Source organism: Corella eumyota, chromosome 2, assembly GCF_963082875.1.
Source record: "Corella eumyota chromosome 2, kaCorEumy4.1, whole genome shotgun sequence".
NCBI lineage: Eukaryota > Metazoa > Chordata > Ascidiacea > Phlebobranchia > Corellidae > Corella > Corella eumyota.
Window position 1 is genome coordinate 9,284,015 of NC_137491.1, and position 15,568 is coordinate 9,299,582.

The 15,568-nt window shown below is 27.4% G+C and overlaps 3 protein-coding genes across 4 annotated transcripts in view; 2 read left to right on the plus strand and 1 right to left on the minus strand.

The window, feature by feature from the left end:
* LOC145742331 (uncharacterized) overlaps nt 1–15,568 on the plus strand; it is a 120,191-nt gene that overhangs the window by 28,330 nt on the left and 76,293 nt on the right. The gene's annotated exons all lie outside the window — the stretch shown is intronic.
* Nucleotides 460–13,058, plus strand: LOC145743495 (membrane-associated guanylate kinase, WW and PDZ domain-containing protein 2-like). Of its 2 annotated transcripts, none has more exons than XM_082561467.1 (26): nt 460–676; nt 928–1,058; nt 1,668–1,784; nt 2,246–2,365; nt 2,653–2,811; nt 2,956–3,102; nt 3,262–3,367; nt 3,965–4,047; nt 4,488–4,545; nt 4,750–4,862; nt 5,021–5,248; nt 5,369–5,483; nt 5,900–6,042; nt 6,219–6,333; nt 6,499–6,649; nt 7,032–7,262; nt 7,890–8,025; nt 8,270–8,330; nt 8,596–8,716; nt 8,889–9,005; nt 9,147–9,222; nt 9,385–9,576; nt 9,662–9,893; nt 10,241–10,379; nt 10,677–10,815; nt 11,899–13,058. In XM_082561467.1, exons 1-26 carry the CDS (start codon nt 513–515, stop codon nt 12,507–12,509), a joined length of 4,005 nt encoding a protein of 1,334 aa, XP_082417593.1. In that variant the 5' UTR covers nt 460–512; the 3' UTR covers nt 12,510–13,058. The 2 variants fall into 2 exon arrangements, with proteins under 2 accessions (XP_082417593.1, XP_082417594.1); XM_082561468.1 differs by lacking the exon at nt 11,899–13,058 and adding an exon at nt 11,344–11,413.
* On the minus strand, nt 13,375–15,073 carry LOC145743992 (uncharacterized). The gene is made up of 6 exons (XM_082562081.1): nt 15,013–15,073; nt 14,655–14,891; nt 14,375–14,502; nt 14,075–14,243; nt 13,788–13,971; nt 13,375–13,684 (listed from the first exon to the last, which is right to left on the minus strand). Exons 1-6 carry the CDS (start codon nt 15,071–15,073, stop codon nt 13,375–13,377), a joined length of 1,089 nt encoding a protein of 362 aa, XP_082418207.1.

Below are 15,568 nucleotides of genomic sequence, written 5' to 3' on the forward strand. Positions count from 1 at the left end.
TTCGATTTTGGCTGGTCGAGTCTACGTACAAGTATTTGTTAGATCTTTTGAATTTTTTATTTAATATAATTTTTTTTGTTTTATTTTATAACTTGTTTTAGTTTTTTTAATTCAAATTTTTACTTCCCGGTTCTTTCGGGTTCCCATTTCTCTACTTTCGGTGCCACCCTTGTAATTTTGAAAAGATATTTTGTCAATACGCTGCTGAGTTATTGTGGTCATATTATAACGCCCTGCGCTTTTTTTGGATCGAGAAGTCGAGTTTACGGTCTAATAGTTGAAGGTTTAAAATACATAATTACAGGGTCTGACAATTAGGCATTGGTTTCGGTAATCCTACTAAATAATGTAAAAGCTATGTGCATATTCACAGACTAAAAAGTAAAAAAATGTTGCGCATAAAATATTAACAAACAAACTAACGAAATATTTTTATTTTTGAAAAAACAGATTTTATCAAACTGTTAAATGATTTTTGATATATTTTTATGTAAACCCTTGCCTATGGAAATATGTCATCAGGAAAAAAGCATAAGCATTGGTCAGACAGAGTTCATGAAAGTGTAGTAAGTAGAAATAAAAGCGGACAGTTAAATCTTGTAATAAAAGGTGGTGCAGAAGAAATAAAATTTCCATATTTTGGACCTGTCAAGCATGAAAAAGTAATATATCACAGGTATAATTTCTATGTTTTATTGGTTAAAATAATTAAAATTGTATATATATACAAACAATTAAATAATAGTTTCCAATAACGAATTACAGACTTATTTTCAACTTAAACATTTGCCTGTAATTCTGGAAAATATTACATTAGCAGATTAGTATACTTACTTAGTATCAGGCAGGTTTTCGCAGCAGTGGCACTTTTTATTCTTTTAATTTTAAGTCCAAATATTAAATGTTTTTACCTTTTTGATTTTGTAGTGGGAAGATTCAAGATGGAGAAATATTATTAGAAGTCAATGACCAAAGTGTGGTGGGTTTAACCTTATATGACCTTAACAATCTTATTAAACAAGCTCGTGACCCTGCCAGGTTCAAAACAGTTAAGGAAGGTAAAATATCAGGATTTTACTGTTTTAAGAACTAATAACTGAAGGGTTTTAAAATTGCACAATAAAGGAACTAAATATTTATTTTGTTGATTTATTACAAGGTATATATGAATATTTTCACAGGTCGTATATTGTTTCGAAAAGTGTGTATGTCATTTTAGTAGGCTTTTTTTTAATATTCTCTTTATACAGTAAATTAAGTAGTGGGTCAATAAACTTGTTTTAAATTTCTTATAATTATAATTGTGTTATTTTAAAATATATTCAGCCTTTACTACACCATCATGTTATTATATATTATGTTTGGCAAGAACATATTAATATCATTTATGATCAATATCAAACTCCACATGAATTTTAATATAATACTTATTTTATTTCTTTAAGTTTATTGCCAACTGTTTATGACACATATTACATTAAAAACATTTAACCAAACACTGCATGATATTTTAAAAATTTTTTTTTTAAATTTTGTTTAAACTTTTTTCTATTATTGTTTAACGTTTTTAGGCTTCATAAATCTTAAGTTCATTATTATACCAATAACAACACATATCCAAGGAAAGCTCATTTAAGTGCTCTTACGATCTATTCTATTATTTCTAGGTCCAACTTTGAATAAAGACCTTAAGCTGTATTTAAGTCAACGGTTTAATAAAGATTCGGTGGACCACCAGTTACAAGCTGCTATAAGAGATAATCTCTATTTAAGAACACTCCCCTGTAAGTGTGATAAGTCGTTATTTATTATCTAGTAAAATTGGATGAATTTATTAATAAGATATTAGTTAATTTTTTTATGATACCAATTTTATATATAAACTTCATGTAATTTTCTAACTGAAGTAAGACCACCAACTAAGTAGTATTTGTCTTCTTATTTATTGTAACTAAATTTATGTTAAATTTTATTTATAATGTTAAAATAGGTACGCTGGGTGACCTAAAAGACCCGTCAATGTGCCTATAACAATAAACGTTTTTAAATGTTATAGAGATATATGTTAATTTAAATTGTTCACAAAAATGCGAATTTTTTTTTCTGTTGCAATATTGTAATATTTATGGTATATATATTTTTGTTTTTTTCATTGATGCACAAAAACCTAAAAAAAATTTATTTTTGCTTTCAAATAATTTTTTTAATATTTATGCTCCAAATATTTATGTTTCCACACACCCAGGTACAACAAGGAAGTTAAGAGAGGGGGAGATTGATGGTGTCGATTACACATTTTTGACGGTTGAACAATTTCAGGAATTAGAGAAAAGTGGAGCTTTACTCGAGAGTGGAATATATGAAGGTAAATAATATTTTCAATATTCGATAAAAATGCCCTGTCAAAAAAATCAAATGCTTTGCATAACCATAAAAGATAATTTGAGTGTAACTTTATACTGTTGTAATTTAAGACTAATGACATTTTAATATTTGATGTTGTAACATAATCTAAAAAAACAAATGAAGGCGATTTTATATTTATTAAACTTCCCTAGGTATTTGTTTTTTTCATTATTGTTTTTTATATTAAATCAGCATTAGCAAAAATAAATTTTTTCTTTTGCTTAAAAACGAATTATTTTTTGGTAGGGAATTATTATGGGACCCCTAAACCCCCACCTGTTCCTTTATCCTCACCCCATGTAAGGAGATCAAACTCAGCAAATGATCTTCCAGGGATGCATCCCTCTTCAGATGGTAAGAGGAAAAGAAATCGATCTAATATTGAACCACAACCTTCTTCAAATGGTAAGTAGTTATTATAAGAGAGTTGAATATTATAGTGTTATGTAAGCAAAAAAAAAATATTTGTGCAAAATAACTAATAAATATTTTTTCATTTTTTACTTTTTTTATTGTTTTTTGTTAAATTAAAAAAAAAATTTTTATCAGCTTCGACTCCAAATCGAGGGCACCTGTTTTCCTCTTCTTCTGACACTGAGAAAAAACCATTATCTGTTACAACTAAGACCAATTCAGCTGGTAAGGAACCACCTCCTGTTTCAGCCAAACCAAATTCCAGCCATACCTCACCAAAAAGTAAAATTATGTTTTATAGATTTTTTTTAAAATAAATATTTGTAATTCAAAATTAACTTTGTTTGATTTTATGATTATAATCTGTTGAAATACTTATGCTAAGCTTTTATGCAGTGGAGTTTTTTGTAATTCTAAATTAATTTTACTGATATATTCCAGATGTGAAACCAACATCACCGACCGACAGTCCAGAGAAAGAACTTGGTAGTTTACCTGAAGGTTGGGAAATGGCAAAAACTGAATCGGGAGATTTTTATTTTATCGAGTAAGTCAAAACTATTTTGTTTAAATGAATTTTGGGAAATGAGTGTTTGCAAGTTCAATATTTTTGGTTAAATAATGATTGATTGTAAGCCGATATGTTTTTAAAGGAAAATGTGTTAATATTGGTGTTATATTACATTGTGTATAGGCAATGTAATTAATGCTTTACTTTTTAAAATTAAAAATTCAATATTTTTAACATGCCAGTAACTTTGTATGATTTTTTAAAAATTAATTTTTATTTTTAAAGTGGTAATTTGTATATGTACCAATATGAGTCTTGTCACCTTTCAAATTATTGCATAATTGATTATTTTAAGTTTTATTGATTTTAATTGAACTCTTTAGTTTTATCTGTTGTGTATTGTTTTTTTAAAGTAATACCAAGTACAATTATTTACACTTGAAAACTTTTATTATTTGTCATTTTCTGTTTTATTCTAATATTGTACAAATTTTTAAAAATATTTTTTTGTAGGTTTTTATTAATGACATGACAAAGTAAAAATTATAAACTTAATTTTGCTTTAAAAATCCACCAAATATAGTTTTGTGTATTTAAGTAATTTTTTTAATTGTTAAACTTTTTAATTTTTAGTCACATTGGTAAAAAGACCTCTTGGGTAGATCCAAGGTTGGAGAAAACGGGAAGAAAAAACCTAGAAGATTGTGCAGATGATGGTTTGTTTAAAATTTAATTATTTTTATATAATTTTGCAGAAATTCAAACACTAAATAAAATTAATTCAACCAACCACTTTTAAATATTTACTTTTATATTAAACATTTCTAAAGTTTACGTCCAAAAATTTTACTGTTTTCAAATAATTTTTACATAAATCCAACAACTAAAAATTAAACTTTGCCAACCACTTTTAGCTTTTTAAGTGTTATATTAAATATTTGAACAGTTTTAGGAAGCTTATATCATTTTTTAAAATGTTCATACAAGGTTCTGTTATAGCTGGTCAGAACTGTGGTATTACTAATAGGTTTTTTCTAGGAGTTAACCACTTAATATATTGTATGTTTTATTATTACTAATTTAGTCCATATTTGACCCGTCTGGTCACCTAATTAAATTTAAATAATGATATTAAGTCTTGTGTTTGATTAAACAGAGTTACCTCATGGCTGGGAGAAGGTAGATGACCCACAGTATGGTGTTTACTATGTAGAGTGAGTACTTAACATTTTTACTTATGTTGTGAAGTGTTTTCTTAGGAGAAAAAGTGTTTTAATTGTGGTGTGTAGGAATTACGCAGCATTATATTATACATTAAAAATAAGTTCGAAGTTTACTATTTTTTGTAATTTGTAAAAAAACTTTAGAGCTTAGTTTAAAAAATGTTTTTGAACTTTTAAAATTTTTTTTTTATGTAGTCATATTGACAAGAAAACTCAATTTGAAAATCCTGTTCTTGAAGCAAAAAACAAACTCCAAAAAAACAGTTTAGAAAGTCCTGAAAATCAAAATGATACTCAAGAAAATAATGGTAAATAATATATTTTAAATAACTGTCACTTTTTTAAATCCCTATTTATACTAAAATTAAAACTGTAAATAAAAAAAAAGAAACGCAATCGTTTTTGTTTATTATTAGACATCAACACAAAAAAATGAATTCTAATATATTTTTTGTTTTAATTTTAGACCAAATTGATGGTAGTCCAACTAACGAAATCCCAAACGACACAGAAGAATTTATTTTCACAAATGACCCTACTAAACTTAAGGGGACTTTTAATTTGGTTCCAATAGAGAAAAGTTCCCAGGGCTTTGGGTTTACTATAGTCGGAGGTGATGACCCAGATGAGTTTCTTCAAATCAAAAGTGTTGTGCCAGATGGTGCCGCGGCACAAGCCGGGAATATTGAACAAGGTTCAAGCAATATTTTATCAAAATTTTAAAAATTTTTTATGAATTAAAATTAAAAAAAAATTTTTTTGAAAATGTTGTAAAAATTTTAATTTTAAGTTTAAATTATTTTAAAAATTTTAGGTGATATAATAGTTAATGTTAATGATCATTGTGTGCTTGGTTGGACTCATCCTGATGTAGTAAAGTTGTTTCAAGCCATTCCTATCGGACAGATCGTCACTCTCAAGTTGTGCAGGTTTGTTGGTTTAAAAGTTAAATGTGATTTTAATGTGCTACTAGTACAAATTAGGATTTCAGTAATAATTGTTTTGGTAATTTAATGGATATTTTTGATTAGAATAAATATTTTTGTTGTTTTTTGAAAGTTTTTTTTTATTTTATTATTTGCTAAACATAAGCGTTTAAAATATCCTAATGTATGTTATTTTGTTAAATTGTGTTTATTTGGTCTATGGATGATGAATTGTTAACTTGGACATTTTGTGTACACTAAATTTTAAGCGTTTGTTTTCTATAAACAAAATGTGTTAACTTTTTATCACCTTAACTCTATAAAACACAATTTATTTATATACATTTTAAAAAATGACAATTCACCAAATTATAGCAATAATATTTGTTATTTAATGTTATTAAAATTTTTATTTTTAGAGGTTATCCACTGATGATTGACTCTCAAGATCCTGACACCAACCTTCTAACAACATATGCCATCAACCCTGAAGATCGACCTCTGGAGGAGTTTGAAAGACAGCTCCGGATGTTGAATAATCAACTCGAGAACAATAGCCAAGGTAAGTAGCTTAAAACATCTATTAAGATTTAAAATACAACTTTTTGCTATATTTAAAATAATTTTGCCTTTTTAATGCTAAAAACACAGTTATGAGTTAAAAACAATACAGTTATTACTAAGTAATTTTGCTAAATAATTAACATTTGATTTAATTTTTAATGTTGTATTCTGTAGGTATGGATGATAGTCCATCTAAATCAATGCCAGATATCTCATATAATCCAAACCAGTTTAATATGGACAAACTTGCTCTAAATCAACAAAATCAATATAACATGTACATGCCAAGGTAAAGTGTGTAGGTTTAAGCATAAACTAACAAACAATTTGATCAATTAAAAAGAAAAATTTAAATTGTATTTTAATAATAAAAAATTTTAATGCTTAAGGTTTAGTAAAAATTAACAGAATAAAAAAAAAAAAACTTAGAAAAATATTATTTTAATCAATTTAGGTCAGGTAGTATGGGAGCCTTACCTGCACCCATAGTAATGCAAGTTATAATCCACAAAGGAGATCAGGGATTTGGATTTACAATATCTGACAGTCCACTTGGTCAGAGAGTCAAACAAATATTAGACTCCATGCGATGTAGAGATTTGCTGGTTAGTTTATAATTTTAATAATAAAATTTTAAATTACAATGTTTTGCCATGTAGAATCAGGCCGTTTGGTTGTATAAAAAATTTGTTTTGGTTAACTTTTAAATAAGTAAGAATGTTTTTATGAGCTGGTGTTAATTAAAGTCACTTTTTCTAACCAAGACCAATAGACATGACATTAAACTATACAATTTTAATTTTACATTGATCTAATGTTAGATACCAGCATTTACTATTTCGTTGATATCAATAAAGCTTTAGATGCAAATTCAGCCTTTTTACATCAAAAATAAATCTAAATATTTATGTTTATATTAACTATGACAATAAAACGTTTTTATAATTTAAATATTCTTTTTTCAAATATTTAGTTTTAAATTTACAGGAATCAGATGTTTTACTTGAAATCAATGGCACTGCTGTTCAAAACATGCCACACAACAACGTTGTTCAAATCCTTAAAGAATGCCCCCGCAACGCTGCGGCCATATTTGTTATCCAAAGAGGCCCAAATCCACATTATGACCCTAACCATGGGGCCCATCTAAATGGGGGAATACCCCAGCAGCATGGGGCACCTGTGCAGCATATGCCAAATTACAGACAAAGATTAAAGGTAGAATTTTTTATATTTTTAAATTTAAATATCTTTTTGTTTTTTATTAGTTTTTTATTAATTTAAAGCATTTCATTATTTACTATGTCGAAATATCAATATTTTAATTAATTTTTATTATTTAAATGTAAATATTATTTTTCTTGCTATTCAGGAAATAATGATGGTAAGATTTTAGATTTTAATTAAAATTTTAATTTGCAATTTTTAATTATTTAATTTGAAATGATTTGGTTATGGTTAAGTTAAATGGTTGCTTTGTTATTTAAGAATATTTTAAATATTAAAATATTCTAATTTTTATGTTTTTTTTTTAAGTTGTTTTAATTTAATTAATTTTTATAATTTTAAACAATGAATATTTATATTTATTTAAATGTGATAATTTTTTAATTTAAAAATATTTTTATATAATAAGTATATAAGTATCTCACAAAAGCTTTGCAAATATTAATTTTATTTGTATTTATTTTAAACCTGTTTTTATTAACAAAACCAGAATTATTATTGCTATATAAAAATTTTGAATTTTTTTCAACATTTTTATTTTTTCGATGTTTAAAATTTGTATCCAATTTGTCGTGTTTTTATTTTTGATATTTTGAAATGTTTAAAATTTTTTCTCAGAGGTCACAAACAGAACCAGGACTCGGCAGTGAAAATGGATCGGTAGTATCAGCGCCCCCTAGTGCCAACATGGCTGCTCCAGGTAATATTCACCCAATGAATGCCCTGATGAACGAATACCGATCAAAACATTCTGGTTCGTAATACTAAATTTTGTTGTCCAATATTTTTAGTTATTATTATTCAAATGTCATCAATTTATTTTTAATTTAATTTGGTGATTAGTATCTAAATGTTAAAATTAATCATTTTAACTGGTTTTAGTTGAAAAGAAAAGTTATTTGTAAATAAAATATAAATTTTTATATTATAAAAAAATTATTTTTATGATTTACTTTTTGTTTTGCATGACTTTTATTTTTATTCTAAAACCTTATTAGTTCCGCAAAGACAAGAACAGCATGCTCCCCCTGTTTCTAATTATCAACCTTATGGTGGACAGTAAGTCAAATTCAAATTATTTTAATTTATTTTCAATTTGAATTCTGTTAAGTATAACTTGCTATATCATACATCCCATGCTTACCAATAAATATTATTCATTTTCAACTTATTGTTAATTTTAATATAATTTATATATTTTGCAATTATTATAAACCTAATTTTTTATTGGTCTAAAAATGAAAAGTTAATATTTTCACTATTATTTGGAAATTTGACATCCTTTGTAATTAATAATTTTTTAACATTGTAAATTTTTTTTCAGGAGTTTATATCACAATCCTCACCAGCCAGCAGATAATTACATCGATCTTCAAGTTGTTCTGAGAAGAGAGGAATCAGGTTTTGGATTTCGAATTTTGGGTGGAAACTATCAAAATGAAAGTGTAAGAAAATATTTTATCCTCACCTTTTTTAAAACCTATATGTCACTCCATTTGGTACTGGTTAATAGCCTATTGTTGACATTTTAATTGTCGTAATTTGGTTGCAACTGTGAACTAATATTTGTATGTGATGGTTTACCTCAACCTTTAATAAAACTTTTGGAATTATTAGGTAACAATTGGAGCCATTATCCCTGGGGGTGCTGCAGATAATGAAGGAACTTTAAGAACTGGAGATGAATTATTAACTGTTGATAACCAGAAGGTTACTAGAATGGGACATAATCAGGTACAAAAAAAAATCAATTTTAATTTTTAAGACTGCCAAAATTTTTATTAACAAAGTATTTTTAAGGTAACTAAAAATAATTTTTTTGCATTTTTTGCAAGTTTTAAAAATAAGCTATTATTTACAAAATAATATTTTTAGGTTATTGGTTTAATGGGAAATGCTGCAAGAAATGCAATTGTTAAACTTGGGATAAGAAGAAGAGTTGGGGCAACACGTAAGTAAAACACTTTCTTAACTAAAAACTTATGTAAACCTAAATTGTTGTTTTGAATAATTTTATTTGTTTTTATATAGAATTAAACTAATTTTATTTTTTAATTAGAATTAAATTTGTTTTTTTAGTATTTTTTTCGTAAATTTAACACTTTTTTTGTAGAAATAGCTCTTCAACAACAACAGCAACAACATCAACAAGCCAAATACAACCGACCTCCCAACTTGTCGAGACCCAGCAGTCGCGGTCCTGTGTCTTCACCCCCAAATCTTCTTCAACCATTTGATATAATTATCCACAGAAGGGAGCATGAGGGTTTTGGTTTTGTGATAATTTCCTCTGTCAAAACTTCAGGTTAGTTTTTTTTAAAAAATAATTTTTTATATTTTTTTTGTTAAATCATTTTTTTAAATTAAAAAAAATCCCCTTTGTGTTTCAGGGGCCAACATATTAGCCCCCCATAAGATTGGCAGAATTATCGAAGGATCCCCAGCAGCAAGGTGTGGCCATCTACGAGTAGGAGACAGGATTCTAGCGGTCAACAGTCACGATATTACACATTTGCATCACGGTCAAATTGTTAATTTGATAAAGGATTCTGGGTTTAGCATTGCCTTGAGAGTTTTGCCATTGGAAAATGATGATGATGAAAAACCACAACACCAGCAAGAGTAAGAAGCTATATGTTGTCAATTTTTTTTTTAACCACCTTTTTTTCTCTTGTCAGTTTTAAACTTTAGTTGAAATTTTTTTTGTCAGAATTGTATTTTTTTTCGTTGTTGTCAGTTTTAAACTTTAGCTGAATTTTTTTTTGTTGTCAGTTTTGTATTTTTTTGTTTTTGTCAGTTTTAAACTTTAGTTGAAATTTTTTTCAAATTATTTTTCTACAGGTAATATTTTTTATTATCTCATGCATTTGTTTAAATAAATTTGATATTAAACATCATTAGGATATTTTAAACAAGACCTTTAAAACGATTTAAAACGAATTCATATTTTCAATTATTTTTATATTTAGTGACTATATTGCGATTGAACTGCATAGATCCAAGAAAGGATTTGGGTTTGGTATAAGAGGTGGAAAAGAGTATGACATGCCCTTGTATGTGTTAAGAGTTGCTCATGATGGCCCAGCAGCTCAAAGTGGCTTAGTTAAGGTATTTGATGGTTTATATTATAAATTTTTTTTTAATAGCTTATTGGTTTTTTTTTTTTTAATTTTAGTACAAAATTTGTAAATTTTTTTTAATTTGTGTTATGTATAACCATTTTATTTTTATGTGTTGTTTAAACTGTGATGTAATTGTACTAAGAAGATATGCCTCAAAAATGTATGCTAACTTTTTATTATTTTTATATCAACCTAGATATACAAACAATTTTTTAATCTGATTTTTGATTTTTAGGTTTAAAAGTTTTATTTTTGATTCAAATTTTTTTTCTTTAAATACAAGGTTGGTGATATTTTGGTTGAAATAAATGGCCACAGTACAGTAGATGTACCTCACTCACATGCAATTAACCTTATCAAACAAGGAGGACAACGTGTTCAACTATTACTTCAAAAAGGAAATGGAACAGTTCCAGAAATAGGTAAGTTATTCTTCATTTTCTTATTTAAAATTATTTTAATATCATCTTTTGAATATTATTATGCAGCCATCTATTCTAATTGATAATAATTAAATAATTTGTTAAGTTTTGATTGGTTGAAATAGGCCTATCTACATTATATTGTAACTATGCTGCATTTGTATGAGATTACACATTAATTATAATTAAGCAATACTTGCTATGCTATTATGCATTATTTTAAAAAATTTTGCATGATATTAAATGACTTCATCAAAAAAACAACATAAATTAATTTAATTTTAACAAAGTACATTTATTGACCTTTTTCCTATAGTAATATTTTTGCCTTCAAATATAAATTTTAACATGATTATTTTTTAAGGTTTTTTTGCCTTTTTTTATATTTTTTTTGTAAAAACTTTAAATCAACTGTTTGTGCTATGCAATTCAAAAACCATGTCTGTGTAATTAACTTGTCAACAATTTTGTCGCATATTTTGTTGAATGCAATGTTGTAATTAAAGTTGCATGCTAATCTATCCACAGGTAATTCATATCCACCTACAAATCAGAGTAGAAGTCGGAGCGTTAATGACTTACTTATGTCGAGCTAATGGTAATTTAAATACACACACAGTAGTCAAAACACGCACGCCTCTTAGTCTAGTGTAGAATTATATAATAAAGTCACTATTAAAAATGTATTTAGTTACATTTTTTGTGATTATAGAGTAAAATTTTGTAGTTCGGTGAAATGGGTTTTAATTTTTTTGCCGTGGTGATTGTTTTTTGGATAGTAACATATTAGTATTTTAATTTTTTGTGTGTTTTTTCCTAAAACGTTTAGTAAAATGAATCCATTTAGTATTTTGGTTTATTTAAAAAAAAATAAACAATATATTTTTTTAACTATTATATTAATTATGTAGGTTTGTTTTGAATTTGGCAATCAAAACAATTTCTTGTACACCAAAGCATGACATGTGTTTGCTTTATAGCTTGCAAAATCTCACTTACAGTTTTACATTTATTTACTAACTGCATCCAAAGAGTTTAAATTTCTTGATTGACTTTAGTAAAATTAATTTGGTTAATTTTTAGAAACAAATTCAAGTGGCAGTGTGCAATCCCTGACTTCCAGTGCTATTTCTGGCCCTGAATCTGCCAACCGTGCTGCTAAATCTCTTCAACAACATAATGGATCCCATAAAGCCCCTCCTTCACCCACCAAGGCTCTTTTACCCAACCTTAATCCCCGCCAGCAAGCTCGTAGAAGGGCCAACTCTTCGGGTGAAGTTTTACCCTCTGCGACCCAAGTTGCAGCTCAATTAAGAATGCGAAGGGCTATCACCCCCAACCCTACATTGGTACCAAGACCAAATTCAAGTAGTGATGAGGATAAAGTTAATATCAATAAAAACATGAAACCAGGTGAAAAAAAAGACTTCGATTCTCCAGGTTCGCCGAGTCATCCTTTAACAACAAATGATGATGTCACTTCTCCAACCCTGACAACTGACTCAGCAAAAACTGATGAAATTATGGAGACGAATGGCGACATTGCAAATTCTGGAGCTTTAAAAGAAAGTAACAGCAAAAAGAAGAAGTCACCAAAAAAGAAATCGAAAACAAGTAAAAGTGAAAAATCAAAATCAACAAAAGTCGGACTCTGGCTCTCACCCAAAAACAAAGGAAAAGATCAAAAGAAATAAAATTATTAAAATTTTTAACAAAAAATCAATGTAGTAAATACATATTCACTTATGTTACAAAATTGCTCTTACAATTGCATCAACTTTTGTTTTTAATCGAGTAAATTAAACAATTAACTACACCTATTAGTTCTATATTTTCACCAGCATATTAATATTATATTTTTTTAATTAAATCACAAACCACATGTATACTTGCACTACTGTATGGTACATTATATTTTTGTAAACATTCCATTAATTTAATGTTTTAATAACTTAAATAAATTTAAAAATATGTTTTTTGAATTATTTTTTTCTTATGTCATAATCTATTTTTGTTAAACTGCCCTAAGAATTAGAGCTGTCCAAAATGAAAGTAGTTTTGTATTTTGTGAAATCTTTGTAAAAACTTTTTTTTGATATGAAATAAATTGTACTCGTGTTTTATTTAAAAAAAACTATTTTAACATATTACACAATAGCAAGTGGTTATAAGGTGCTAGTAGTTATTTTTTTTGAGATTTCGTAAAGTTTTAAATCAAATTAATTCCATGTTGTTAAATGAAATGTTGTCAATTTTTTTGTCGATTGTATTTTTGTAAACTGCTCGATCTTTCATCAAATGTTGTTAAAATTGTTAAATAAAATTAAATATTATCTTCGTAAAATACATTTAAGTTATTTCTAGGTACCCAACTAACATAAAAAAAAATTGTTAAAAATTGGTATGTGCAAATAAAAAACAGGCCTTATGTAAATGCCGAGAAGCTAAACAACTTTTTTTCAGCACTTGAAGTTCTGGGTTCGATTCCTAGTCGTAACATGATTGGTTTAGATGTATAAGTTTTCTTACTAGCCACGAAAAAATGGCTGAATAAAAAATCTAAACTACCGATGAATTGTTTAGACGGTAAGATGCAGACAGATGTTCGCCGCTAACTGCCATGCCTTTTAATACAGGTTTTTTATCAGGTAACCAGGGCATTAACCTCTGTCGCCAATCTGAGAAAGACCCCACGATTCCAATGACGTTGCATAACAAATTTACACTGTACATGTAGTTAACGATAATAAATGGTGCATATAAATATAAACAAGCTGCTATGGTGAAGGTTACAGCATCGGCAAGCACGCATAACGACGTTGTTAATATAGATCGTTTTACTAATCCAACCAATAGCTTGTCGGAAGATCTGGAAATCAAATACTTATGTAAACAGACAAATTTGCAATTAAATCAAAAAAATGTAAAATTTAAGCGGCCAAAACTCTATCGGGTCAACAACATTTACTTACGGTGACATTGAACGCTGGAACATTGAATGTCGTTTCAGCGGGTAAACAAATAATCCCAGTAATGTAATTTGCATTGCTACAGAACCAGCAAATAACACGACCAATGGCGTAAGCGTGTGAGATACCTCAACGCAGCCAACATCACTGGTTTGGAATTCCCAAACAGCAATAGTCAGCACCATACCTTAAAAAGAAAACCGCAGTGTTTTTGCAAACAACCAAAAAATGGAAATAAAAATTCTGGATTAAAAAAGAATGATTAATAAAAAGGAACTTGTAAGATGTACCTGTTACCATCATTATTAGAAAAACTGGCAAAATAAACGCGCTTAAAACTCTTGAAATCTTGTTATACATTGTTGTTAGTGATGGCTCTCTATAACATGAACGTTGTCTAGCCCACAAGAAACTGTAAACCACAGCAATTCCAGTGGCATAAAAGATAAAAGTAAAACTCTAAAGAAAATTCAAAAAATGTTATAACAGCTTAACGATAGATGATACACATTAAAGTTGTTTTACAAAAACAATGTGTTGTTGCCTATATCAAGTTTTGTTTTTTTGTTAAATTTAATTTGATAGTTAACCTGCATAATTTTACACAACAAATCTGAAGATCGAATTGTATATAATATTGGATGATCACTTGAAGCGTTTAAAAATGAAAAGACGGCAGCTACTAAACACAGATTGTCTAGAGAAGGACTTGATTTTTCTAAACAACAAAAAAATTATAAATAACTTTTTATGAGTGCTATTATGTCAATATTATGTTAATATATTATGTTGCGTATTATTTACGACAAGGCTATTGCCTAATTCTTGCATTAGGTAGAATATAAAAGTCTACAAAAATTAATCTCTTACTTTTTCTCTTAGTTGATTTTCTCGTCAGCTGATTTCCATTTCGCAAAGATTCTTGTTTTTGTTTCATTTTTCGGGATAATCGTACCCGGTGAATAATAAGGGCAACGAGAACATATATTGCTGACAGAGATATAATAAATCCAACAATGATAAATGCAATACGTGATCCATCGTCATTTTTACCGACGTTTTCTTGTTGAGGTGTAGTGGTAATATTTTGAATGTACTTTGTTGTTTCTATGAAAAATAAGGAAATTAAGTCAAAATATATCTGAGTAAGGCGTAAGTATAATTCAAATTTTTAACATATTTTTAACTAAAATAACTATTATTAATTTATTTTTAAAAAATAAGTTACCGTAGGTAGTATGCGTCGTTTTCTGACCTTGGGTTGAATTTTTTCGAAGGTTAAATCCCATTGTATTAATCTTTAACAATTGTATCTTAACTTGAATTACAAAATCTAGCGTTAAGTAAAACTAGCGTTAAACAAATTTTTACAAAACTTAAATACACTCCTATTCGTTTGTGGTCATTTAGCAATTTTTAAACATTTTTTTAAAGCGATTACTTGAAAAAAAATTCTTCTATTCCACGTGTAGTTTTTGACTAAATGCTTATTTGGTCTTTTCTTTAACGTCTTGAAATTTTTTAGTTATGTTTTTTATGTTTAACTCAATAGCTTATCTAAATAAAAAAAAAATAAATAAAACCGCAGTTTTTATGTTACCAACTATAAGGTTGGCGTATTTCGTAATATACAAGATAGTACTATGATGAGTTATTATAACATGAATATAATTCTCCCATCAAACACTATCACCACGTAAAAACAAAAATCAAAACTTCGTTTTATTACAGTGCCTTTTTATACTTTTAACGGTCATATTTATTTTACCCATTTAATTAATGCA